Raw genomic sequence first — 26,075 nt, forward strand, 5'->3', positions numbered from 1 at the left:
CCTCTCCTATAACTCATAAACTGTCTCCATCCAAGCCTTAAGTGATTCTTTACTGTAGATTCGTCAAAGATTTATCGTAGAAGTTTGGAACATCTAAGCCTGGCGCGGTCGAAAACGAACACACAAATATATCGGGGGAGATATTTGAATGAGCGATCATATAAAAAAGGAGCATGATCATTGTGTCATCTACGTTTATTTCAATTAAATTGCTTTAAATCTTTTAATTATTCTTCCACGGCACCCGGAATTTCCATTATTGAGTCCGCATCAGCAATAGATTAACCATATTTAGGTGATGAGAGGTGGTGATGATTTACAGTTCGTGGCTCGAGTCGAGCGCAATATTCGTTTAGAACCCGAGGCGTGATCACCAGTCGTTTGGGGTCCAATGATATTTTCAATCACCAACACCTACCCGATAGACATTTCCATAATTTCAATTAAACTTGAAGACAGATTAAGCCGCGGGATGCCGGGTGATGGGTCTGATACGTGACTAGCAGCTACACACACATCTATCCTCCCGTTACGGTTAACACCTCTAAAACTGACGTCATCTCGCCGTTAAGCGACCATCCGTCAAAACCACTTGTAAAACTTGCTGACTCACTTGCTCAGGAGCGCGTTTACGTGAAACCATACATCAAATTACATGGGTAAATCGCTCCCTAGTGGTATACGCCGTGTGCATCTTAAAACAACATCAAACTAACATTTATTAGCCCCCAGTTTAATAGCTCAATTTGTCGCTTCGGGGAATTATTATCAACTAAAGAAATGGCTATGCGTTATAAAGTTCTCCCACAGAATAAAACTCACACATACCGGCAACAATCATACGTCGAGCACCGAAAGTGGAAGCCAAATTCAATCTCATTGAAAGCCCAACTATGAATATGTCTATAGATTTCCAGCTTTGATCTTTTGTACACGGCGGGCACTGATACTACTGATTCGTTTGGATTCCGAGGACGGGCAGGGCGGGTTGTCCTTCACCAAGAACTTTTTGGGTAGCCTACACTAGAATCGGGAGATTACTGGAAACAGACCACTGCCAGGCTGGGGTGAAGGTGTCCCCACCTCGAAGGCCGGGGATTAATGACAAGTCCGGACGGGTCGGTGTTGGTGGCCGGAGGAGTCAAAATAAGATATTCTAACTATGTGTGTAAATTCCTGACAGTATTGGTTTTGAGTCTAAGATATTTTCAGGCGTTTTCGTATAACACGCCTTAACCAGGATGTGCTGCCATCTGCAATAAGGAAGAATAAAGAAAGTTTGAATTTCGTAATTATCCATACGCGCTTTGAAATGTAGTTCGTAACTGGAAGCCCAAATAAATGCTACAGTAATATCTATAGAAGCGATCAAGATTATTCGAACTTAGTTTATTGTTTGCCATAAAATTTGAATTCAATAGAATAGCAGAATATTATGAATTAACTGATGTCAAGGCGCAGGAACAATTGTTTACATGTGGTGTTGTTAGGTCACAGCTGTTGTGTGATTTATTTTTTTTCATTAAAATATTTTATTTTGGATTACAAATTATGATCGAAGATGCGGATTACATCACAGGTTCGTTTTGATCGTATATCCATAGACCGAGACTGGAAGTTCATCGATACCTGCTTCGACTTCGAAAATTCGAGTCGTTCGTTCGGAGTTGACGTTCTTCCGTTGGCTTGCATCTCATCTTGAAATTCACCCAATTTCCGCCCTTCTCTTCATTCATCTCGATCTCATCGCTCGACATCGGCGTTGAGACAAGTATAAAAATATGTAAATGAAATCATTAATTTTCTAGTTGTTGAGAGCCAAATCAGGCACAGCACCGCTTCACTCAGTCAGTTTTGTTGATTTGAAAAATCTTTCAATTGGTAAGCGTCCATCCATCATTGTCAGAAATCAAAACTGTTGTCACAATAGATCATCATAATCATAATATTGATGAATTACTGTGAACATTTTTTGCAGCTGTCATTGAGAAATTAGAACTATGTCCAAAGTTAGAAAGCTTAATTCTAAGAGGAAATGATATTGAATCAGTGATAAATTTGGAGCAAAGTCATCATCTTTGGACTCTGGATCTAACTAACAACAAGGTTTGTTTTCCAATCAAATCTAAGCATGACTGTTTTTGTTTAGACCTAAATGAAATGGACAAAAATGCTTTATTTCAGTATTTTGGTAAAGTTTTTTTCCCTTGTAGCCACTACTATACTGCGCACAGAAGGCCTACTTTTGATTTTTTATGAGAGCACCTTTAATATTCTATAGTTGTTGGTTCTGCGTTCTGATAAATGACAGGAACTTCGTGACACAAGATTTGTTGTTTGTTATACATGACTGATATATGTAAAATACAATACTAGAAAAATGCCTGAAGCATGAGTATTATTAACCATGGGAAATAGAGCTATAGACCCTGAGAGCGAGTTCTCTATTTACATACTAGATTAGACTTTATAGAAATTTTAACTGGGCTTTATACTTGCATTGATTTCTTTCTCTGAAAAGTAAATTCGTGTTACACCCTTTTATTTGTCCAAGATTTAACAGATCATGAAATATACTGAACATATTTTTTAAGGTAAAAAGTTTAGACGGACTATCCAGATTCGTCGCTTTCGGGACACTGGTTCTATCTCACAATGCTTTAGACTGGCCAGAACTTGCCAAATTAAGACACATGCACATATTACATTTGAGTCTTGTTGGAAATCCACAACTTGAAAATGATCCACATTGTAAGTAGTGTTGTGAGAAGTTACAGTCTGATGTTACTGCCCTAAAAACCTTGAGAAATAAAAGATGAATACATTTTCAGATCGAATGCATGTTATTGATTGTTTACCACATTTATGGATGTTAGATGGTGGTATCATTACATGTAGGTCAATCATTAAATGAGTCTTGAAATTTAAAGCACCTTCAGCACTACCTGGGCTGTATATATTTGATATCTGTATATCTTGCAGCCAAAGAAAGGTTACAAGTTGAACAGTTTTTTGAAGATACTGAATTTTCTGAACATCCAGTTGTAAGTTCTTAGCCTGTAACAACTGAAGTACCTTTTTCAATGTAGTTGAAAAATATATTTATTTGCATCATATTTTAGTATATTTTCTCTATTCTTTTTATATCTTTATAGAGACACAAATTCCCAAAGGATATATTTATTCCTTCTTCATTACAAAATATCCATGTGAAAGGTATCTATGGTAAAAATGCAACTGAACTTCTCAGAAGATTTCCAACAAACGGACCTCAAAACATAGGTAGTTAACAAATGAATAGATCTAAAGATTAATTCATAGATTTCTGAGATTCTTACTAGGCTATGTCCACCATGATTTCTGTTTTCTTATAGAAATGGATGTTCGTCATTTAAAGTACATATCCAGTCATATTCAGGGATTTCTCGAACAAGAAGAATCCAACAGAAAAAGGTGGACATCAATCAATCCTTGAGATCTCTATTCAATAAAAACATGCCTTGATTAATGCTCAATATATCTGGTGATTTTAGGAAGAATCGACTAGGAATTTTAGGGAGAAATTATGGGTTTATAGATGAATTACTAGGTGGACGTGAAGATGACAAGGAAAGAGGCAACGTTTTTCTCATTTTACTTGTTGCATCACTAGAATTTTTTATCCCAGTTCATTTGATGAAGAAAACCCTTGAAGTTTGTCGTTTGACTAAAATAGGGTAAGCTTCTTAACAACACCACAAAACTGTCAGTCTCAAATTATATTCAGTCAAAGCATAAGCTGATCTTCTAATTTCTAGTGATGTTGAGACTATGGATATATTCCTGTTACCAAAGGATATACGATGTACTCTGATCTGTATTTTACTGAGTGGTGCTAAAATTGACCAGGATAAGGGAGAGGTAAGAGATAATACCTTTGCACTAAAATCACATTTAAATCATAATTTTGAATTAATTGGTTTTTATTTTATTTTAGGAGGGTGGCTTGTATAACCGGTTGTATTTAAGTTTATACTATCTTATGCAAGAAATCGTTAAACTTCAAATATCTTCACATCAGTCGTCCAAAAAAATTAAGAAAACTACGAAATCTCAGGCGTAAGTGTCAAATCAGAAAGAGTTATCAGTCCGTGAATGGAAGTAAGTTTCTGAAATTAACAGTAATTTTGCATTAAAGAACTCAAGATTGTCGCAGTTTGTTAGCGTCTGAGGTTGTACAGTTGTTCTGCATTGTACCGGAGTTCTTCGAATACTTGGATAAAGATTTAGGTATAATGAATATGATCGCTTCAGCTGCAGGAGATGTGTCTGTAATGGTCAGGTTACATCAAATATTTGATCATCTCAGTTCACACAAGGTCAGTAGAAGAGACTGAATTCGTACGTAGCATTTAGACATTCATCGATCGATTTACTATTGAATATTTTCAGGAAGACGCAAAATCCCTTCGAGAAGAGATGTCTCAGTTATTGCATAACGTAGTTCAAGCTCACGCCTCTAAAGTTCTCAATAAATCTATAGTTAGTATAGTACGCGATCAGCACACGGAAATCGATGCTCTGCCGAAACGTAGTAAATCTTCACGTTTAAATTCTGCTGAGTTTTTAGCGATTGGTCGCCATACTCCGCAACGCGAGAGACCAACAATACGACCGGTCAAACCAAAAATCAAACATAAAATACCCGGTCAGTAAAATAACGTCCTAATGAAATATTTTAGTTAAGTATCATTTTGCAACTTGGTTAGTTTTAATACAATAATAAATTATTGGTTATTACAGATATAGGAGATAGCGTGCTACTTGGACCTCAGGTAAATTGGTTCATATTGCATAGTGGTACATAAGTCAGTTATATACCTTCAAAATGGGCCTATTCTAAATTTGTTCATGGTTTTTCCAATTTCAGAATATTGGACGAATCATAACAATTCCAGAAACATATTTAGCTCAAGTTCAGATGGATGTTATTCCAGGTACAATGATACACCGGAGAATAGTAAAATCTTTGATACTTCCGAGGGTAGGGGCCTAACTAGTATTATTGTAATCTCCATCTTTCAGTGGCTAATGGTGCGATGGTGAGCAATGTGAAAGACAGCGATGAACATTACGTCTACATAGATCTTAGGAAAGTAGAATGGGATCATAAATTGTTTTACTGGAGACCAAAAGGGACCATCGGTGATAGGTACGATCCTCGATGATAATTCGTTTATCCTGAAGTTTTTTGTCAACACTTTTTCTTCATGAATTGAACTATTTCAGACTCAGTATTCAACCGGTGGATCAGGAAAAACCCGATGAATTAATGGAAGTCGATGTAGATTCAAGGAGTGAAAATTCTCCTCGTGTTCCATCTGTCTCTTTCTCTCGACCTACGACTGTTAAACAACGTCCTCATACATCTAGACCTACAGTTAGTACCGCATGCTATTTACTCTTAAAACATCCTAAAAACAAACTTCTTTCAGATCAGGGAAAATTGCGAATTCCGGCTTTAGTCAGGAATATCTGCCGGTAATAAGTGGCACAATGAACCTCTTGAGAAGGAAACAGTCCCCACTGGATTCCTTGATCTGTAAGAACCCTGTAAAGAATGATATTTGTTGTTAATTTGAATGTTTTGTTCTAGTATTCTGAAACGCCACGTCCGATGTCGGCCGTGCTCGCTGAAAAATTGCAACTCGAAATCGAACCCAAATCGCTCGAGAATCTCCAACAAGGTGCCGACATTCTCGAGAAAAATCTGTACGATTGCATACAATGTGCCGTAGAAACAGTTACCGCTAATCTACCGTCAAAAAAACAGACAGTTCCGGCTCAAGTGTTCTTAGGTGAATTACCAGCCAGTGTATGGAGGACATCGCACGGACAAATTATAGAGACTACCACTAGTCAGCCGGGGTAAGTAAAGGACTCAACTCCTTAATTTGCAGTTAAGATTGACTGAAATTATAAGCGGAGAACTATGGAACTGGAACTAGAGGACAGACATAATGTACTGTATAACCTATATTATAGTACTCCACGTGTTGGAAGCGCTTCCACTTATGAAAGAATAGACCAAATACAACAAGCACCCGTTCAGAAATCGGGACTTACAGAAAAAACTTCCGAAAAACGAATTCGATCCAGTCAACCGACTCCGCGGAGAGAGAAAACCCCAGAGATTCTAAATCGTCAAAGAGAAACATCTAAAAGTGCAGTCATGGTAGGAACACTACAGATAAACTGAATATATTCACAGGGTGCCGCCACTTTCAACCCATTTACAAATCCCCTGAATTTTCCCTGGTTTTTCCATCTGATTACACAAAATTTCAGAGTGAATCAGAGTACGTGGTCAATAGCATTATCCAACATTGAACTTACAGATTCCTGCAGCGGATGAAATAACGATTCATCAATCTGCCTGTTCACAATGCAGCAAAGAAAAACTACTGCAGTCTCCGGCAATAAGCCTGAATTTCGACCGGGAGACAACGGATGAATACCGAGCCAAAACTCCAACTCCAGTCATCGCGAAATTCTCATCGGAGCTGAAGAGTACTCGCCCGATGAGCGCGATCGACGCTTACAGTTACTTCCGTCGTCAACAGAAATTAAAAACAGAATCGGAAGATGGAGTTTTTCATTCGGAATATCAACATAGAAGAACTGAAGCTTGGCGAGAATCGGCTAAAGATATAAGAAAATCTCCGTCTAAAATCGGTTAGTCAAACAATTATTAATCCTACCGTAAACTTCATCTAATTTGGATATAGCCTAGGGATCATTCATTTATTACGTACGCATTAGGGGAGGGGGGAGGGGTTTGTGCAATTGCGTACTGTAATGCTTACGTATAAAAAAAATGGCTGAAAAAAAGTTAAATTTCATGCGTATGTAATAAATGAATGATCCCCTACTTAGACTTTTACCTAACTTAGACAAAAATAAAATCATTTTCTGATTTCTTATTTCATTTTCCGATTCCTTAATCCTCTTTTTTGTGGTCCTAGTTTGGCAAGGTTAACTGTATTTCATTGTAAAATTTTTCTATGTTTTCATAGTTGTAAAGGATGAAAGTATGACGAATATCTCGGGATCCGCCGAACCTCCGAGCACCGATCATACGGCAAAGTTCCGAATCTCAATAAAACAGGGAGATGATTGGTTAGCGAGAGGACGAGATGTTTACATCGAAGAGGTGATAAAACGTACTCAACCGGCTCCTATACCCGGCTGGAAGGATGGGTTAAAACATCGCGCTAAATCAGCTCAAAGACCTTGTTCATCGTAAGTGTTATTATCATATGTATATAAAAAAAACATATAAACAGGCTTCATTCAATCATTTGAATGTTGAATTTTACAGACGACCAACAACTCCAAATTATCTCACCACATCTATGATCAATAGTTCAGTTGCAGGTAAAGTTTTAATCAACTCACTTTCTTGAAATACCTCGAATGCTTTCAATGTTGTAAGGATTATTTTGAATATTTTACAACAAAATTCATTTCTCCGTCCGTTTATTGATAAAGTATGTATGCCCATATATTGTTTACAGTGATACCGATGACACCAGTGGCTACACCGCTTTATATAAGCGAACCACAAATATCTTCTCATAATATCAGAAGGTTAGGAACTCTACGGTCTGGCAAAAAAATCACTAATTTGGATGATTAATACCTAACACTGAGAACGCTTTGATTTATGATTAAAAAGGGATGAAATAACTGAACGTAAATGAACTGCTGCACGGTTTTTGACCGGAAATGATCTGATCTTCGCTTGATTTGAATACTGCACGAATGTGGTTCTTCTGCGCTTTATTTCTCACGATGTAAATACTATGCACGCTGAATGAAGCACACGCGATTCACCCGAATCTCTCTAACCCCTTCTATTGCTTCCCTCTCTACCTTACTATCTATACTAGCTGTGACATTTTCCTACTCTCTGAATAAAACAAGCCAAATCACTTAACTGCACAAAGGTATGTGTCTTCACATCGATAATCAACATTGTTTCAATTCATCCTAACCGAAATCTTGATTCAAAAACATTTGATAAAATGTGCCTGTAATTCAAATTTCAGATCAAGACAAAAATCCCCGGCAAGAGTTTTACCCAGACATAGTATGGGTGTGGTATGTTTAGACTGTCACAATTCACAGAGTATTTATGATATAGACGACTATTGTTATTACGGTCACACAGTTACCCCTGAACCGACTGAGGAATTATCACCCGAACGAACTGAAACAGTCGCCGCGTTACCGGCTGTGAATGATCAATTATCATCAGAAATCGAGAGAACTGAAAACAAGTCTGCGAAACAAGCGAAGAAAGATCACTCGAGTTCGGCCAGTAATAAAATAGAACCAGGACAAGTGATGTATTTCTCTAGTAAACAACCTTATTTCACTACAATGAAAGTAGTAATAGAGTCAAAACAGACCAAACTCTAATTATACCGTCCTTAACTGTTAATTTTATGAAATTATCAGATTTTTTAATGAATGAATTGGCTTTATTTCTATCTGTCTCATATTGTTAATTCTTTTTTGTATGAGTGCAATGATGAATGATGTTAGGTGTTTTCCGTTACCTGTGATATAAATACAGTAATTAAATCAACACAGTGTATGCAAACTTATATATCTATATATGTACATTTGTGAATTTTAATTTATGAATTTAATAAACTATTGATACACAAAATGAGAAAACTGTTTGATTAGCATCGATTTCATAGAGCGGATCATTATACAGGTCATTTCTACTATCAATAAAGGATCATATGATGGAAATCCCGAGACATGGATGAAAATCAGGACGACAAACTGAACCATATTTTATGATTTATTGTCAATTCTTCTCACATGCGCAGAATCAAATAAATTTACAACTTACATGAAAAAAATTCAATTTTATCAAATTATAATCATTCGCATTATTTACACATTATCATAATGAAAGACTCAATTTTCAATACTTTTCCTTCCACTTAAGACTTACTGGCGCTCACTAGTACTCATTTAAAGACGAATTAGGGGCTGACAATTCCACTCCACAGATGATAACAACAAGCGTTTATAAATCCTTCGATATGAGTTTGCATCGATAATGCTGGAATATTCGGTTGACTCGGTGTGTGAAATTGTCCTGAAGTCTCTTCTTTGTAAACTGCTGATAAATCCTGAAAAACGAAAACCACAGGAAATGAAAACATCTTTCAATGACTACAGCAAAGGCAGTTCTAGGAATTTATGAAAGGGGTTGACCTGAAGAATGGAATAGGCACTTTATTGAAGAGGGTGTATTTTGCCATGCGAGTGTCACAGGTGTAGGCCCTAAATTTTTAAAAGTTAAGGCGGAGGGCCTTTTTTCGATAAATTTTCATTATCTAAAATTTTTCTTTGCAAAAAGTTTTTGGAGGGCACATTCGAATTTCGAAGGGGTGGACTGGTCCCTTGATACAACAAATACTGGATACTTACAGCAGTTTTATGGATGCCATCTACTGATACAAGAATAAATGTATCTAGATAGTTCGGATTCAGTACAGCCTATTAAATAAAACAAGCAGTTTCCATCACATATCATACAATAAAAGAAATGTCAATTTTGTACATCTAGATTTAAGTAAAACTTACAAGATACTGAACAAGATTATCAGCGCTGGTGAAATTACGATGAGTTTCTGGATATTTATTGACTAGAACACGAATCAGACCTTGGTACCACGCGAGAGGCATATTAGTTAATGGTAGCAGTCTCTTATCCATTGACTTCAACGGTTCTTTATACACCATTCCTAACATCTCTTCGAACTCGGTGAATGACAGCTTCGTCAGATACTGAAGAAGAAAAACATGGAAATCATCAATATCGAGTGATTCCTAACTTCGACAATATTTTCTTATCAAAGTTAAACTTCTGAACCCGGTTCCATAGTTGTGAGATAAGATTTGACACTTAAAATATTTGAAATTAACTAATTTGATGAACAACTGTGAAACCGGGTCCCGTATATGACATACAGTATCTCTTGCTTCATCTGAGTCGTTAGTATTGCGTTTTCTACGAAGTCGTTCCTCATCAGCGCGATCTCCGACTAAAGTTCGATCCCACAGAATATCGCGTCTACATTGAGCCATTGTGTTATCAACCATTGTCTGAATTCTAGCCCTGTTTCATATGAATATGAGAATACATTAATCTTCACAGCAAAATAAATTCCTTCGGTTCTCAATTTTAAAAGCAATTCATTACACTTACTTGGCTTTGAAGGCTTCTTGTTTCATGACCGTGTAAAGAGGAGTTTGGTGCATGTTTGAGTAACCTAGATAATTGGTTGTTGTAGCTGATTTACTTCCAGGTTCAGGAGAAGCATCTTCTTTGTCTATAAACGCAAATATAAAACTTTACATACAAGTTGGGTACAGTACATGTATACCATCGGACAACAATAACTAACCTGCTGGAAATCTCTTCGATCCAGGAGCAACTTGTAACGTTATAGTTTTCTTCTCGGCGGTTAATTTCGGAAACAATTCGCGTTTACTGCTCAATAAGAGGAAGTATTTCAGTTTCAGAATGCTTCGGTCGAGATCTGAAAGTCTTCCAAACATCGGCGTGTTCAGAGTGAATACTAATCCAACGTCGTAATCTTCCGTTTTCTGATGTATTCCTTCAATTTCTTCCATACAACCGACATGATACGACTGACTAACTAATGCATAATCAAAGTCCTACAGATTCAATACATAATATCAGCGATTAGTTTTACATATGCAAAACTGCACTCAGTTCTCCAGGGGCCAGTTGCACAGTCGTGACTTAAGTCCAAAAGGGGTCTTAAATCTTAAGACTGGTCTTAAGTTGTTAGATCGGCTTTAGAACTAAGTTGGTCTTAGACTGGTCTTAAGTCTAAGCCACGACTATGCAACCGGCCCCAGGTGCTAATCTAACAATTAACAATAACAGATTATTCGTTTTTTCACTTACGACGATATCATCTTCCGGAATTTGAGTTTGCAACATTTTGATCGCTCTCATTTTGTAGAGTTTGTCATGGTTCAACATGTATTCAAACAACTGATGCGGAGCACTACTCGGACTCAATACAACCAACGTATCTGAAACAGAATAAATCCATGAAATAACATCCCAAATATTTCAATACAGCAAAGAGTTTCCATTGATTTCTACTAGCTCCGTTACCATTAAAAGCATAATTTCTGGAGAAATTCGGAGGTCTTGGATAGTATTTGATGAAGTCAGCGAGGAAACTGGATAGATGGAAATCAGCTTTGAAGACATTCTGTCGTCCGCCGATGTAAGCTTGGGCCGTTCTCAAATGGAAGTCGTGCGCAAATGAATGAACGTGAATCAAATCTTTAAACTTGTCGCATTCATCGGTGAAGAACATCGCCATCTAGAGAAATAAAACCATACATAGTTTCAGCAATAGCTTCTCGATAATGATTTTACATTTTGTGACGAACGAGGTTTAAACTACCTGAGGAGAAACGCTGCTTTTAACGACCGGTATTTTTGTACATTCAAACGCGTAGAGTTTCACACAGAAATAAACATCGCGGAACCCGATTTCTACCAGTATTATTCCACCTAATATCGCCTTCTGTAAGTGATATAAATTACTCGTATCCTGCAACTTCTTCTCGTAACTGTGTTTGCGTTTCTGTTGTTGTGAATGGGGTTGAGTTTGGTGGATTTTCTCGGGATTCGGTGCCGTTCCACTGCTCTTACGAGTTCTAAAAATCATCCAGGCAGAAATGTATCACGATCATTCAGTAATTTCGTTCAAATCGACTTCAACTCAATCAATGATTTAGCCTGTATATTCTATTTCAAAGAAACAAACCTTTTAGGAGATGGCGGCCTAGTTTGTATCTGTATGAATCCTATTGACTGTAAGTATTGAATATACTGTTGTATCATACTACTGCGTAGATCGATGTGCCAACCTTCTTCAAACCGTGAAGTTCGTCTCCTACGACTGACGTCGGGGGATGATGTCTGAATTCCCGTCGATACCTTTTTGATACTCGAACCAGAACTATGACGTGAACGCTACAAATATTTAAACAATGCAGATTATCTGAATCAGGGTCAATTAAGACAATTTCAGGCGAATAATACGAAATAAACAATTCATGACATATACCGGCACAATTTATTAAAATACCCAAAGGTGACATAATCAACGACATTCAGGGATTGATCTAAATATCAGGGATGGTGGGTAGCTCTGAATTGAGACTGATACTGAACCTCAGATTAAGAATTTAAGATAATGCAAAATATAGGTAACTCTAAACACGGTACCAACCTTTCCTTCAGTAACTGTAGCAGATAGAGTAGGTGTACTGAGAGATAGTGGTTTATAGCTGGTCGATGGTACGTAGGTTTTAATCCGTGCTACAACTCTCTTTCTCCACTGAGGACTGAATAGAAACGGTGTCGCCACATAGTGGATTAAACGAGATGATTGTTTCAATAGTTCCAGTACATCTTCCTGTAATTACAATCAATGCATTCACACTCATTGTATATCTACGAGTTGATGATAATTCTGAGGATACTTACAGCTATTGGAACATGAGAATGTCCAGATCTTTGTTGCCACAATACGTACAACTTTTCTAATTTCAATCTTTTCTCCGAATCTATAGAAAAACGTGAGACACTTTCAATAAAAGATCCTCCACCATAATTCATGATATAGATTATAGAGTAATAAGACAAGAAGCCTGTCGGCTTATATAGCTCCGCTGTCTTTGTTGTGGCTTGGAGCATAGACTATCACATCAGTATCTATTTGAAACTAGATGTTCAGGGACATTATAGCCACTTGGAGAAGGGCCACAATACCAATAATCATACTAACATACTCTAAACTGACAAACTGGAGGAGTAGTGATTGAAAGGAAAATCTAAAAAAGGCCTAATTTGCATAATTTATGCAAAATCAAAAATATGGCTCTATACTTTTGTAGGCACTCCCCAATAGATCATTCATATGAAGTTTGGTTGAAATCTACTGAAAACTGGAGTAGAAGTAGCAATTTAAGTGAAAATCTAAAAATAGCCCTAATTTGCATAATTTATGCAAAATCAAAAGTATGGCTCTGTACTTTTGTAGGCACTCCCCCATAGATCATTCATACCAAGTTTCATCAAGATCCCATCAGAACTGTAGGACTAGTAGGGATATAAAGAAAAAGTTGACGCCGGACACCGAACACCGGACGGACGGACGGACGACGACGACGAACCCCCTAACCCATCAGCTCCGCTGACCTTCGGTCACAGCGGAGCTAAAAAACTAACCTCGTTTTTCAGAGTTTCTCGTTTCTAATATTTGCAGGCCATGTTTATATACGGGATCTTTACTGTTTCCATAGCTGGCGTTGTGGAGTCGTTTCTTCGGATGATTATCCCACAATAATTCGTGGAATGGTTGCCCTCCTCCAGAAGAGGGACGCGAACCATGAGATGTACGTGATAAATCTCTTAAAGGTGGTGCAGCCGATCGGATCAGAAACTCGTGATGCATGTTACTGTTGTAAGGATTTGGCTCCTAAACACATGAAATTTTATATTTTAACGTTGTATCTTTATTTGGTCACGGGTTAGATATATAACCAGTTTTATGGAATGCTTTACCTATCTACATCAGATCTGCCAAATCACTACAATGTTTTAATACTCATCTTAAAACTGAACTTTTCACCAGACAGTTCAACTAAATTATTCATGTGCATGTTTTAAATGTTTTGTAAGATGTTTTTAGCTTAAAGTTTTTTTATTTGTAAAGCGCTTTAGAGCCATTTTTGGATTAAGGCGCTATATAAATATTGTATAATAATAATAATAATAATAATAATAATAATAATAATAAAAATAATAATAATAATAATATAACAATAATTATAACAATTTATATATTTTCATTACCTTCACGTTGATATGATGTTGAAACAGACCCAGTTTCTGACTGATGATATTCGTCAGTAATGTGTCACGACTGATGTGCCATTCTATCAGTTTTTCAACTCTTCTCTCTAAATTCGTCACTAAATCTGATGCCCAGTTGTATGTATAAACGGTCAACTATAAATACATAACATAGCATTACACTTATACCAAATCTGCAGTCAACGATAAAATATCAAAGACTTACCAGTTTATCAGTTGTTTCCAGCAGTAAAAATCTCTGACGAGGGATGAATGTTTTATCAGCTATTGATAAACTGGATAAGTCTCCTCCAGGGGGCGTAGAATCAAATGGTTGGTACCTTTGGAAACTTTTATGAGCTGTAAAAACAATTCAGAATTTATCATTTCCATAAATTGGTCCAGTACGTAGAAATATTAAACTCATTACTCAATAAGACTTGAACCATACTCTTACTTTTTGGATTAGTCAAAGACACGCCGTCTTCATCATCGATATCCGTGTACTCGATACTGTGTCGCCATTGTCGAACATTTCGCCCAATGCCGAAGAAATTAGCGTGTGACCCGGGTAGAGGTGAACTGCGACTGTGAGGTAGATCAAGCGGTTGTGGCTTCTTCTCTCCAGAGTGCTACGTAAGAGACGTAATGAATATTCTAAATGATTCATACCTCGATGAGTTTTGACATTTCAAATACTTACGTGTCGTCCCGATATACGAACTGGCATATACGGATGAAAACTCATGTCCGAGTTGCGTTGAACTCCTTGGAATAATTTCACGACTGTATCCGAACAAATACTGTTGACGATATTCTGTATTTCTCTCAGCACAAAATCGACAGAATGTCTCGATTGTAAAGTCATCTGTATTTTGTACATTGACGGTACACCTGAATACATATAAACGATATCACTATTACTATCAGTTTACTATAACATGTAGAAATATTCATTGAATTTACCTAGTTTTATACAGAATTCGAACCATTCTTCCATTAACATGTGATGTATCCGCGATAACATTCCAGTTTCTCCATTTTCAAAGCGTTGTATTTGTTGACGTCTTTCGACTTCTCTGCGACGTTGTGCTTCCATATCCTGCCAATTAGGACTCGTCTCCACCTAAGAATTGATCCTATATGTGCTAACGTGTTTTCGGCCAATTATTGAAGATATTTATGAAACGATGTAATGACGTACTTGAGTAGTTTTTCCTTTAAGAGCTTCGAGGAATTCCTTGCCGAATGTTACCGGTGATGTTTTTTCTTTTGGAGTTTTATCTCCAGCTCTGCGAGGTGGACCCGGTCCTGGAGTAGTCGGACCCTTCAACGCAGCGGTTTCTAAAATTCGTTTGAGAAAATCAATCAAAATATTTCAGAAGAAAAATTTCAAGATCCAGCTATATTGTGCCATATGTGTGCCATGTACAGTTTACAATGTGAACTCATTATAATGAACATAAACTTTGACCCAATGAAAATAATTTCATACACATTTCAAAAGTTTCACTGCATTGCTCTTTTCATATTCAATTAAGCTATATAGTTTCCATATCCCAATCATGAAATATACATAAAGATTAGTAAATATTCTAAAAATAGGCAAAATATACAAAAATGGAAAAAATGAATTTTTGGTTAGAGAAAAGCGAATGATAACTCAAATTCAGCTAAAAATCAAACGATGAAATAATAATAGAGGCAGCGGCATTGTAATGTGACTATATATCTAAAGCAATTCTTGAAAGCTGAAAATGATGAAAAATAAAATCATAACAAAACTTATACATATGAGGGTTCACACATTCAACCAGGCTCCAGAAAGAACATTCAAATCTTTAATATTCAGTGATTCTTCCACAAATCAAGACCCAAGTCGTGGAAGAGTCATAAATTATTCAGCTTAATCTACAACTGTGAAACTGAATTCATGATATTGATGAGAGTTTCTAAATGTGAGCGAAAATCGTTCAAAACTAATGGAATCTTTAAGGAGTGGAGACATGATAGAGCTGTAGTTGGACAGTGGATCAGGTAAAGCTGTGAATGCTATCTGAATAAAGCATGCGGACCCAGCAACATCATTACATTACCTGCTGTTATCGTAGGCCGTCTGGTGTGAAGGCCTCCTGATGCTTTCACTATAGCAAATAATGAAACAAAAACAGGAAAACTAAATTCATCACAAACGGAAAAAAAAACGCAACAAACATCATTCATTACTACATAGGTTAGAATTCTAGAATCTCTCTTCATCTGGATATAACGAGGAGACTGATTTACCCTTGCAAGTACAACATCTACAAAGCAAAGCTGTTTAGTTATTTCAGTCAGTATCAGTTGTACACACATGCAATTAATATTACAGCTCAAAAATTTCCGAAAACAATTCTTTACTATTACTTAAGATGTTTTAAACATGCACTTGATACATTTTCCAATCCCCCGAAGCATCAAGTGACAATAGCTGGGAGATGTTAGGACAAAGTTCAAGATCATGAAGTATTGTAAACTGCACAGTGAGAAGTAAAGAACCAATGATTAATGCCCAATTTCAACAGTATTATAAACCCAAACCACCAGTAGAGATTCGATTTAACATTCAAAAGACAAAATTCAATTCATTGATGGATTCTATTCATGAATTTGTGAAACTGAAGATACACGAATAAGAGTTCACACACCGGGATTACAGCGATCTATATAGAACTAGATGAAAATCATCAAAAATAGTTCAAATCATAACTGTATTGGTTCAAATTGTTGAGAACATCAGAGGATTCATTAGTTTCCATTCGTAACATATCATCATTAATCAGTTTAAGCCGGCAAAACCAGGCAGGAAAATAATGATGCTAATAATTTGAAGCAGATGTGAGAAAGGTATATACACATGATGCATGTCCAAATCATGGAGTGCTCCGGATATAACTTACTCCGAGAAAACAACCTGCTCCAGTGACTTTGATCCTCGAGCGGAGCTAAAAATCAACACCATACGTTAGTTTATGACCAAACTATGTCATTACCAACTTTGTTTACGAAGACAGATAATTGATGAATACATGATAGTTGAAAAATGATGGTTGTTCTGACGATACATACCCCCGTAAAGGGTTGTAGGTGTGAGTGGTTGCGCAACATTAGCAAACTGAATCCCTGATCATAAAAATGAACAAAACCACATTAAAAAACATAATACAATAACGAAACATTCTATTTTCAATGCCTGTTGTTAAACCTACTGTATGCATAAACTCTTTGAAATCATCAGGATATAATGATCAATGTACATGCTTAAACAAAATGATTTCATTTGGAAAATTAAGAAAAGAAATATGAAAATATATCCTATCAAATGTGCACTACCCGTGTAAACCTAAATATCTATCAGAATTCGATGAGAATAACGACAGATTTCTAACACGATCACGCGCAGAGATACAACAATTCATTTACGAACACAACAGAATATCAGTTTACCTTTCATCGGTGAAGGTGGAGCGCTATAGAACGGAACATCCTGACTTCTAGCCGGGTATTGTATCGGTACGTCACAGATCGGCGCCGTCAGAAACCGATATTCCATTATGATATCACATGTAGCGTGTTGAAGACAAACGTATAGTTTATCTATTAACTGTTTAATATCGACATCACCGCGTTCCCATATACGGAATTGTATCAAAGCAGTAGGACCTAAAATGAAGAAATGAAGATATTTTCTGAAAAAATACGATTCGATCGTTGATGGTTTAGAAGAATCGGAGTAAAAATCAGACGAACCCGGTTTATTTTTGGCTGGTGATTCCGAGTATCTGGAAGCTGAAGTTAAAACATCGAATGGAGGAGCTTCGAATGAATCTTTATAAGCGGACAGTTGAGGTTTAGCAGTGCAGAGTAATTGAACAGGGTTCCCGCGTCCATCAACTAATGACAGGTGAATACATGCTAAACCTACAAAATATTACAAAATATATCAAATGTATAAAAGTCCACTATGTATTCAAACCCTTATCAGTGATTGAGGCAAACCTTTTCCTCCTGAAGACGTTGGTCTGTTGTAGATGAAGACATCATTTTCTGGTAATTCAACTGGCTTTGATTTGGTGTAGTCCTACAAAATACACAGAAATAAATACATTTTCAATTCAAACATCATCTGAGCGCGTAGCTTTCGGATAACTGTACCTGGAAGTGACATTCTGCTCGGTTATCAGCATATTTCGGTGTTTGTATGACTTGCAGGAGATTTTGCCTCAGGTAATAACCGAGAGCGTACAGATATAAAGATGCAGCAGAAGGTATCGTGTACCTCACTGTCTCTTTCGGGTCAGTAAATGGCGTCTGTATGAACTAAAATATATCGATAAGATGACTTTACAATGTTTTTTATACATTTCGTGGTTTTTGATGGATCGAGATGAGTTTTTCTACCTGCACGTCATCAGGGGTGAGTTTACACATAGGATTCCTCGACAACATGACCGTTATTACATCCAGAACTGCTTCGTCTAAACGGTTCTGTAAAACTTGCACCAGATCTGAACGGATTTCGGGACCTGTAGTAATAACAGTACTCAGTCAATAGCTGCCGGGTAGGTGACTAGCGAGGATACCGGATAGTTGTTGAAAGGTTATTGAACTAACCTGCATTTGTAATACCATGTACGGATAATGTGACACTTTCTTCAACACGTTTATGCGAAGTTGTAATTGGTGCCCGGAATGAACTCGAAGAACAGGATAACCCATCATGACTCACATCCTATACAATACCAAATATGAAAATACCAGTATACATTATACATATAAGTAGGACTCTTATTTGATCATCGCTTACATGAGTGTCATCATCAACTTCCGTAGCCCTTCGGGTTGCTAGTGATAACATAGAAGAACTACGAGATCCAATCAAATATCCCGTTTCTGGTTGATCTGAAGGTTCTAAATTCATACCAGCTAGTGGTTTTACTTCACACATTGATTCATTTAATCTATAAATGGAAAACATGTTGTTTATTAAAACAGATCGAATTCATCAATCAATGTGAAGACAAGTGAACTGATTTTGTTAGAAAGTTTGTAATTTCTAATAAAATCAGTTAACCTTTACAAGTACTACCAGTCATCATGTTTATTGATTCGTTGCCAGGTTAACACGCCTTACTTTACAACACAAATTTATCAGTACTCTATAAAAGATTACCGAATATAGAAGACATTTTCAGTCGTCTCTTTGATGACGAACATATTCTTTCTGTTGGCTACTGAGAATGGGTTCAGTACTGATCGCAATGCCTGAAAACCTCGAGACATTCCCGTTCGACCGGGTCCAGTTTTTAGACGTGGATGTAGTACAAAATGATACTGCCACATGCACTGACACGCGAAGTGTCCAGGCATAAACTGCATCGAAGCCGCTAAATAGTTCTTTTGGGGGCCTTCTGATTGATCTTCTTCATCTGAATCTAAACCTAATGGTAAATAAATACATCAGTAAAATTCGTAATTCTCATTATTGAAATGTGATGATTTCTACTGACCCATAGCCACTGATCTAGACCGTGTGGGATAAGTGAGTTCATCTTTCCAGATATCTTCATCAGCTTCTGGTACCAATAGACGATTACAGATCTTAGATTCATTCAGTCCTTCCAATAGCAACATCTACACAGTACAATAAATACACTAATTATTCAAATTCTGAAGTCCTCTAATTCTAAAATTGTACTGATTGTTTTACAAACCTGATTCACTCTTCGACATGTGTCTTTAATATTGGAAATCATCTTATTATACAAAGTTTTCTGCTGTACAATAACATCAGTTTTTAGATCACCACTTTCCCTGAAATAAACCAAATGAACAGCTGGTTTAATCCCTTCAAGCACCTACGTACATGTAGGCCTATATGAAAATAATCCATTATTCATCACCGAGTTGTTACTTTGAAGATATAAGATCATACATAATCCAATTCCCCGTAATGAAAATAATAATTTCAGTATCATAGGTTTGAAAGCTGGGAAGATTTGTTTGAATATTTTTCAACTGAAAGGAATCAGCTTAAAGAAGTTGAGCTTACTTCAACCTTGTGTTCTTTAGATTATTTTTGTGATTGATTATTGTGATAGATAACGGTATTGAGCTTAGGTAGGAATAAAAGTGAAGTTTTCATTTGTGTTACCTTTTAATTGGTAATAAAGTTTTGGATCTACTTTCGACATAATGAAAAACAGAATTGCAGAGTTAAAAACCCCGTATCAAATATACGCAATAGTTTAACAATGATGAAAACTGATCATCTTTGTGCTTAACACAATTTGAGGTTGTAAAATTGTACCTGGTATGGAAATAGATGTCTACTTTGTCTTTAGCAACTCTCATTATTAGCCAAAAGTTGAGAGCGTGTCTGTATTGTTGAACATGAGGACCAGGTGCAGGTTCCCCTTCACTGTCACTAGAGTCTCCATCGTATCCTATACGCATAAATACATAATGAATTACCTATCACTGAAAACTGCATTTAATAACCACTGCCTCAATATGAAAATTATTCGAAGTTTAAGCTGTGGGCGTCCTTATCATCTTAGACAAATACCATATACACAAAATACTTCACTAACATCGGTTTATTACAACTTATTTAAACCAAACAGATAGAAAAGCAATTTACCGAACAAAGAAAAATATATATCTAAGGACCAAAGCCTACATCCTACAATGACGCTCAAATAAACCGAAAGATCCTCGCAATAAAAACATTGACACTAATAATATTGGCATTAAAGCACAATTAATCAGCGATCTAACATGCATAATGAATGACTGTCATCATTTCAAGTATCTCACCACTGAATTTGTTGTTTGCCTATTACGGAGGAATGCCATTACATTTCTCGAAATAAAGACATCACTGATAGCCTTTGAGACACTTTGAGAGCATGCCAATAATAAAAACTTGGCACTATACCTTCCTCATAGTAACTACCGACACTGCTAGTATCACCACCAGCTATTGGCAGTTTAGGAGTTCGTGGCGTTGAACACTTGCCTGATGTTTGTGAACCCCCCGACGGATGACGATGCGGTGTATTTTCTGATGTTCCCGACGCGTGACGCGAGGACTGTCTGATCGGAGTTTGACTACCTCCGGATCCGCGCCTCGCTCCGACGACACTATCGGACGACGACATCCGAGCTCGCACTTTCATAACCTCCTTTACTTTACTAGTACTACCATCTACTGGGTCAATCGGTGCACTGATGGTAGGTTTCGGAGTATTACCCTAGACAAATGCGTAAGAATATGGAAATTGTAGGATGGAAACATTTGTTTGAAATGGAGATTTTTGAGACAAAATACGACATACCTTTTCATCAGGATATGAAAGAGCTCGACGTACTTCTTTATTACTAGGTGTTCCAGTATCTGATGTATGACCCGATGATTGACTGCTCTTAGAATCTTCAGATCTCATTACGATTTCGCTAGATAAAGCCTGAAACAATCAAACAAAATTGTTTCAAATAGTTGCTTAAGGTGCAGATACTTTTGTTGATCTAAAACAGGTTTCAATTGGACACATTGCAGTTTGGAGCCTGCAGTTTGATAATAGCAATTCTGGATTACAAACTCTCTACCAGCCGCTTGTTTATGCTATTCTGGAATAGGTAGAGCGTGTTCTGGTGGAAACGAACGCGCCACCAATGAATTCTAGAACCGGTAGAGACCAATCGAAACCTTAATAACATCATAAGAAATCAAAGAAATTTTCACCTTATTGAGAACAATGTCAAGAGTCTTGGGTCGCTTGTCTTCGGGACTTTGAGATTGGTCGGCTTCGGGTAAACTGGAGATGGTCAATAATTCATCAGACACCGGTGCAATATTCAAAGGAGGTGATTTGCGATCAGAACCACCGGTAGCACCACTATCTAGTATAGGTGTTGACGTACGTTCTATTTCAGCTTTGATTAAACCAATTGGAAGTTGTTCCGTTTTACTCTCCTTAGATACAATATCCGGTGTTTCTAGTATCTTAATTGAACTATCACTCGCAGCATCGGATAAATTATATTCTAAATCAGGCGCGACTTGAGATTGTTCTCGAGCCGGACTCGGACGTGTTAACGATATCACTATATCCTCCATTTTAAAACCTTCCTGATCGACTTTCGCGCTTTCTTTATCAGTTTCTTCTCCGGGAGTTGTTGAATCGTTCGGTCCGATTACGATGAATGATTCGTTTTGTTTGGCGGGTTTTTCACTAGCGTCAGTTTTAGGCGAATCGTCCGGTGTTCGATCATTACTGAGTTCCGCTAATGATTGTATCGTACGATGTATCGTAGAGTTCGTGTGTTTACGTGTTTTCTGTAGGTAATAGTAAACACCTTCTTTACACAGCGTATAGTTCGTCAAATCCATTCGTTCAAATTCCTAAAATACATAGATTGCATTTCATGTTAATATATTCGTCGTAGCTTCAAAAGTACATTTATCTCAAACTAAAATGTGATGTCAAACCTCAACAAATTTTGCGAGACTATGATCAGGTCCAAACACAAACTGCAATGATACATCTTCGTGGGTGCAGTTCGCCCAATCTTTTGAGTCTATCACGTGACGAGCTACAAATTCTAACATATCCGTATTCACTGGCATTATATAATGCATCGCTGACGCAATTTCATCCGACAGTAACCATTTTATCTGAAAATACCATTGCAGCAACAATTATGTGAAGTACATATTAATAATTTGCCTGTTATTTCAATATATCGAACCTGCTCAATACAATCAATAACTGATTGATGTTGGAAACTTGGAAGATTTTTCAGTCTATCGACTTGACCCATATGATTCAACGAAAATCTGAAATGATAACAAAAGCTTAGCATCAATGTACCACTTTTATCTAACTTGCATTTTCCCCCGACTATTCCCTCTGACATGCACATTGCTTTCCCAGACTTGATCTGCTATGAATCCAATCAATTTACACAGTCAAATTCGAAAGATGTAGATGGAAACTGATTGATTTTACTGTTTGAACTGCTTTTTCAAAAGATTTCCCCTGATTTCTAGCCCCTGACTTGTTTAAAGAAAAGAAATTTCCAGGTTAGTGGCCACCATTAAATTGATTAGTTGAATGAACCTACGCAGCATCAGTGGAAGCCAGACAACTTTCTCTTTCTTCAATATCGGAGTGAGTAGGAGAGCCAGCGTCGTACGAGGTCAAACGTCGGAATTCAGACCGACGACGATTCGACGCGTTATCTACATTACTCGTATGTAACGTTAAACAGAATATATCGAGAGTCACTTGAGAATTGGACAGATCCAGATCGGAACCGAGACTCGCTACACATTCATCTAACTCAGCTAAAATGACATCAACATTTCGAAATTTCAATATTTCGCCAAAAATAACACTGAAATGGTAAATCAATATAGTAAATAGAACTTACATAAACAACAAGGAATAGTTTTGACGGACTGACTAGCCAATACACCAGTCTTATTACAGTAAGACACCGAACATGTCATATGTATAAACAATGGCGGAAGTTCATCTTCTTCTTCATTACTGAACGAAGATTCCATATTGTCTAATATCGAACCCATGCTCTCAGTATCGAGGTTCGATTTTACTGAATCTTTATCGCTGGCTTTCACGTCGTCCAACTCGAGATCAGAGACGAAATAATCACTTTCTTCCGTCGTTATTCCCTTACAATCTCCGGTAGTGTTACCCGCATCATCACAAACTCTGCTTTCACTCTCTTCCTGCAACTAAAAATTAAATCTCTATCAATTATCAGGTATCTACTAATTGAATATGTTCATCCCTTTATACTCACGCAAACATCTTGCTGATAATTAGGCGGGCAGTAGAAGAAATAATCCTGATATCCCGGAATCGATTTGAAGGATTTTCGCAAAATTGCATCGAACTTAGACTTGATGGCGACGTGAATTCCTTTCTTAGCTTCACACGCAGCAGTATCTGTTTGTAATGAACTTAGTGGAAAGCTGATTGCTTGGTGTCCAACGTTAGACGATGGATCTCTCTGGTCAATACTTGTATCACTAAACATATCAAAAATACTCAAATAAATCTCTGGCACACATTTAACTAATTAAAAGCTTTGATGAACAAATTGGTTTTGAGATAAGATTTAAAACATCAACTGATAGAGTTGATTCGGTTGGACTGAATTATTCCAGAGCACTCCGGCAGAGTATACTCCTCTATGCCTGACTGAAGATGAAACTGAAGATGGCATTTGATTTTGAGGGTCTGCATATTTAGGATCAAATTATTACCTCATGCTTGATTTAGAATCATCGTCTAGCGGTAATTTCTGTAAAGTAACCAAATATTCCTCTTTCATCATAGCGTCTAATCGTGATTTCTCGATCACCGAACGCGTATGACCGCAGACTGTTTGTATGAACTGAGTTACATCAATCTCAAGAGGCGGAGACGATTCTTCACAAATATTATTGATAGCTGAATCGATATCGTGTGGATCAACTGGTAAACCTAACTGTAAACTTTTAAATACACCTAAAATAGAAACATAACACGATCAACATCAGTACACAGTCTTGTATTGCCTGACATGAGACACTGGCATTCTCCTGTTTGTAGAATAGAATAGAATAGAATAGAATAGAAATCTCACAATTGACGAACTTAGAAAATGAATAAGATACCAACGTATTTCATCAATTGCGGGATTCATTATTGCCTCTTACCGATAACGAAACTCTTGAAGTAAGAATCAGCGACACAGTTACAGTGCTGTTTCAGATCGAAGCCGCTACTACTCAGCGTATCATCGATCGAACCGCGTTCCGGCGATCGACGCCATCTGTCGTTATTTTCGTCAGTTTTCGACCGATCGTCCAGGTCGTCGTTAGTTTCGTTGCGAGACTCGTCCGGTTTGAATGTATGATCCTGATATTGATCGTCCGGTAAATCTATGTTTCCCGCGTTCTCTAAATGTCGCGTTATTCGTCCTAACGACATGTAATAAACGTACACCGGTAGTTTCAATCCTAGTTTAGGTTTACGATCTACGAGATCACTGTTTAATCTATCGAAGATTAACGGTGGTACGTTTTTATCAGTTGATGCCACTTTGTCGTCGAGTTCAGTATTTTCTGATTCTTCAGTTTCGCTATCAACCTTTTCTTGTCTGATCAGCTTCTCGGGTGATGGTGGAGCGGAGAGAACTTTAGGCGTCGCTTCCCCGTCCTTCAGCTGACTGATATCCAGGCTTCCCACGCCGGCAACAGTTTCACCGACCGATTTCAAATCCTCTGTTTTTATTTCATTACTCTCGTAATTCATGAGCGTTTGTAAATCTTGGAAAGTCGACGGTAACATTGTTAACATCAACGTCGTTTCCGTCACTAACTTTAAGAAACACGACCATTTCGGAATCGGGTTCGAAATATGAACAGTTTTAGATTGAATGGCGCTGCTACTAGCTCCCGATTGATGATGATCTTTCTTCGAGTCACTGTCCGAATGATCGCTCATTTGCGTTTTTAATTTCGTCCACATTTGTTCGTTGTTCGACGTCGAGAATGGCGAAGGTAAACTGTTCATAGAATGAACGGTATCAGTGCTTACTACGCTACACTGACGCTGGGCTAATAAATCCGGAATCGCCGTTTCTACCGGTTGTAGAATATTGGCTTCAATAAACGACTCGATACTGGTTGGAACAGTAAATGGTAAATCAGTATCAGTCATCACGCGATCTCTGTCTGATAACGCCTGCAAGAATTGAGCACATTCTAACTGCGATAGAGGTAACTGTTTATCGTGAGTTTGTTCGAGTTTTTCGAACAGAAGATCGAATAACGTGTTATTCGTCGATGCTTGATCGAGACTGAGGCTGTGATGTCGTTGGCGTGGCGACCGAGGAGATTTCGTCGATCGTCCCGACATTCCTAACAAATCATCTGCCGAGAAAAACGAAACATTTATTCAAATATTTCAGTTATATGAGGACTCTTACGTTTGACTGCTGTAATTGAGGATCCACCAAGTTTGCAAGACAAAGATGC

General features: G+C 37.3%; 2 protein-coding genes across 2 annotated transcripts in view; one reads left to right on the top strand and one right to left on the bottom strand.

Moving 5' to 3' along the window:
- Positions 1-1,501: 1,501 nt before the first annotated feature.
- Positions 1,502-8,706, top strand: LOC141898782 (uncharacterized). The gene is made up of 24 exons (XM_074784875.1): positions 1,502-1,579; positions 1,809-1,881; positions 1,979-2,106; positions 2,595-2,751; positions 2,832-2,894; positions 2,983-3,044; positions 3,156-3,282; positions 3,375-3,453; positions 3,534-3,716; positions 3,798-3,900; positions 3,977-4,098; positions 4,178-4,358; positions 4,432-4,687; positions 4,783-4,814; positions 4,910-4,976; positions 5,065-5,191; positions 5,269-5,419; positions 5,636-5,907; positions 6,025-6,214; positions 6,378-6,714; positions 7,056-7,281; positions 7,361-7,416; positions 7,557-7,629; positions 8,091-8,706. Exons 1-24 carry the CDS (start codon positions 1,562-1,564, stop codon positions 8,461-8,463), a joined length of 3,456 nt encoding a protein of 1,151 aa, XP_074640976.1. The 5' UTR covers positions 1,502-1,561; the 3' UTR covers positions 8,464-8,706.
- Positions 8,707-8,865: 159 nt separating this feature from the next.
- LOC141898577 (KICSTOR complex protein SZT2-like) overlaps positions 8,866-26,075 on the bottom strand; it is a 29,432-nt gene continuing 12,222 nt past the window's right edge. The window contains exons 24-67 of the mRNA XM_074784554.1: positions 24,753-25,970; positions 24,318-24,561; positions 23,852-24,080; positions 23,459-23,783; positions 23,150-23,372; positions 22,775-22,862; positions 22,515-22,700; positions 21,768-22,427; positions 21,361-21,489; positions 21,042-21,276; positions 20,331-20,466; positions 20,175-20,204; positions 19,735-19,834; positions 19,531-19,654; positions 19,194-19,461; positions 18,828-18,981; positions 18,635-18,752; positions 18,422-18,546; positions 18,176-18,340; positions 18,020-18,101; positions 17,771-17,941; positions 17,468-17,683; positions 17,090-17,143; positions 16,921-16,965; positions 16,078-16,125; positions 15,186-15,325; positions 14,948-15,107; positions 14,685-14,875; positions 14,439-14,613; positions 14,208-14,341; positions 13,982-14,137; positions 13,355-13,604; positions 12,611-12,690; positions 12,354-12,539; positions 11,886-12,094; positions 11,520-11,775; positions 11,222-11,435; positions 11,006-11,136; positions 10,476-10,749; positions 10,277-10,400; positions 10,039-10,186; positions 9,652-9,855; positions 9,496-9,564; positions 8,866-9,194 (exon numbers count right to left, since the gene is read on the bottom strand). Of these exons, the coding sequence (XP_074640655.1) occupies positions 9,045-9,194; positions 9,496-9,564; positions 9,652-9,855; positions 10,039-10,186; positions 10,277-10,400; positions 10,476-10,749; positions 11,006-11,136; positions 11,222-11,435; positions 11,520-11,775; positions 11,886-12,094; positions 12,354-12,539; positions 12,611-12,690; positions 13,355-13,604; positions 13,982-14,137; positions 14,208-14,341; positions 14,439-14,613; positions 14,685-14,875; positions 14,948-15,107; positions 15,186-15,325; positions 16,078-16,125; positions 16,921-16,965; positions 17,090-17,143; positions 17,468-17,683; positions 17,771-17,941; positions 18,020-18,101; positions 18,176-18,340; positions 18,422-18,546; positions 18,635-18,752; positions 18,828-18,981; positions 19,194-19,461; positions 19,531-19,654; positions 19,735-19,834; positions 20,175-20,204; positions 20,331-20,466; positions 21,042-21,276; positions 21,361-21,489; positions 21,768-22,427; positions 22,515-22,700; positions 22,775-22,862; positions 23,150-23,372; positions 23,459-23,783; positions 23,852-24,080; positions 24,318-24,561; positions 24,753-25,970 (8,624 nt within the window). The 3' untranslated portion in view covers positions 8,866-9,044. The remainder of the gene's footprint in view (positions 9,195-9,495; positions 9,565-9,651; positions 9,856-10,038; positions 10,187-10,276; positions 10,401-10,475; positions 10,750-11,005; positions 11,137-11,221; positions 11,436-11,519; positions 11,776-11,885; positions 12,095-12,353; positions 12,540-12,610; positions 12,691-13,354; positions 13,605-13,981; positions 14,138-14,207; positions 14,342-14,438; positions 14,614-14,684; positions 14,876-14,947; positions 15,108-15,185; positions 15,326-16,077; positions 16,126-16,920; positions 16,966-17,089; positions 17,144-17,467; positions 17,684-17,770; positions 17,942-18,019; positions 18,102-18,175; positions 18,341-18,421; positions 18,547-18,634; positions 18,753-18,827; positions 18,982-19,193; positions 19,462-19,530; positions 19,655-19,734; positions 19,835-20,174; positions 20,205-20,330; positions 20,467-21,041; positions 21,277-21,360; positions 21,490-21,767; positions 22,428-22,514; positions 22,701-22,774; positions 22,863-23,149; positions 23,373-23,458; positions 23,784-23,851; positions 24,081-24,317; positions 24,562-24,752; positions 25,971-26,075) is intronic.

The sequence above is a fragment of the Tubulanus polymorphus genome, chromosome 2 (assembly GCF_964204645.1).
Source record: "Tubulanus polymorphus chromosome 2, tnTubPoly1.2, whole genome shotgun sequence".
Classification (NCBI taxonomy): domain Eukaryota; kingdom Metazoa; phylum Nemertea; class Palaeonemertea; order Tubulaniformes; family Tubulanidae; genus Tubulanus; species Tubulanus polymorphus.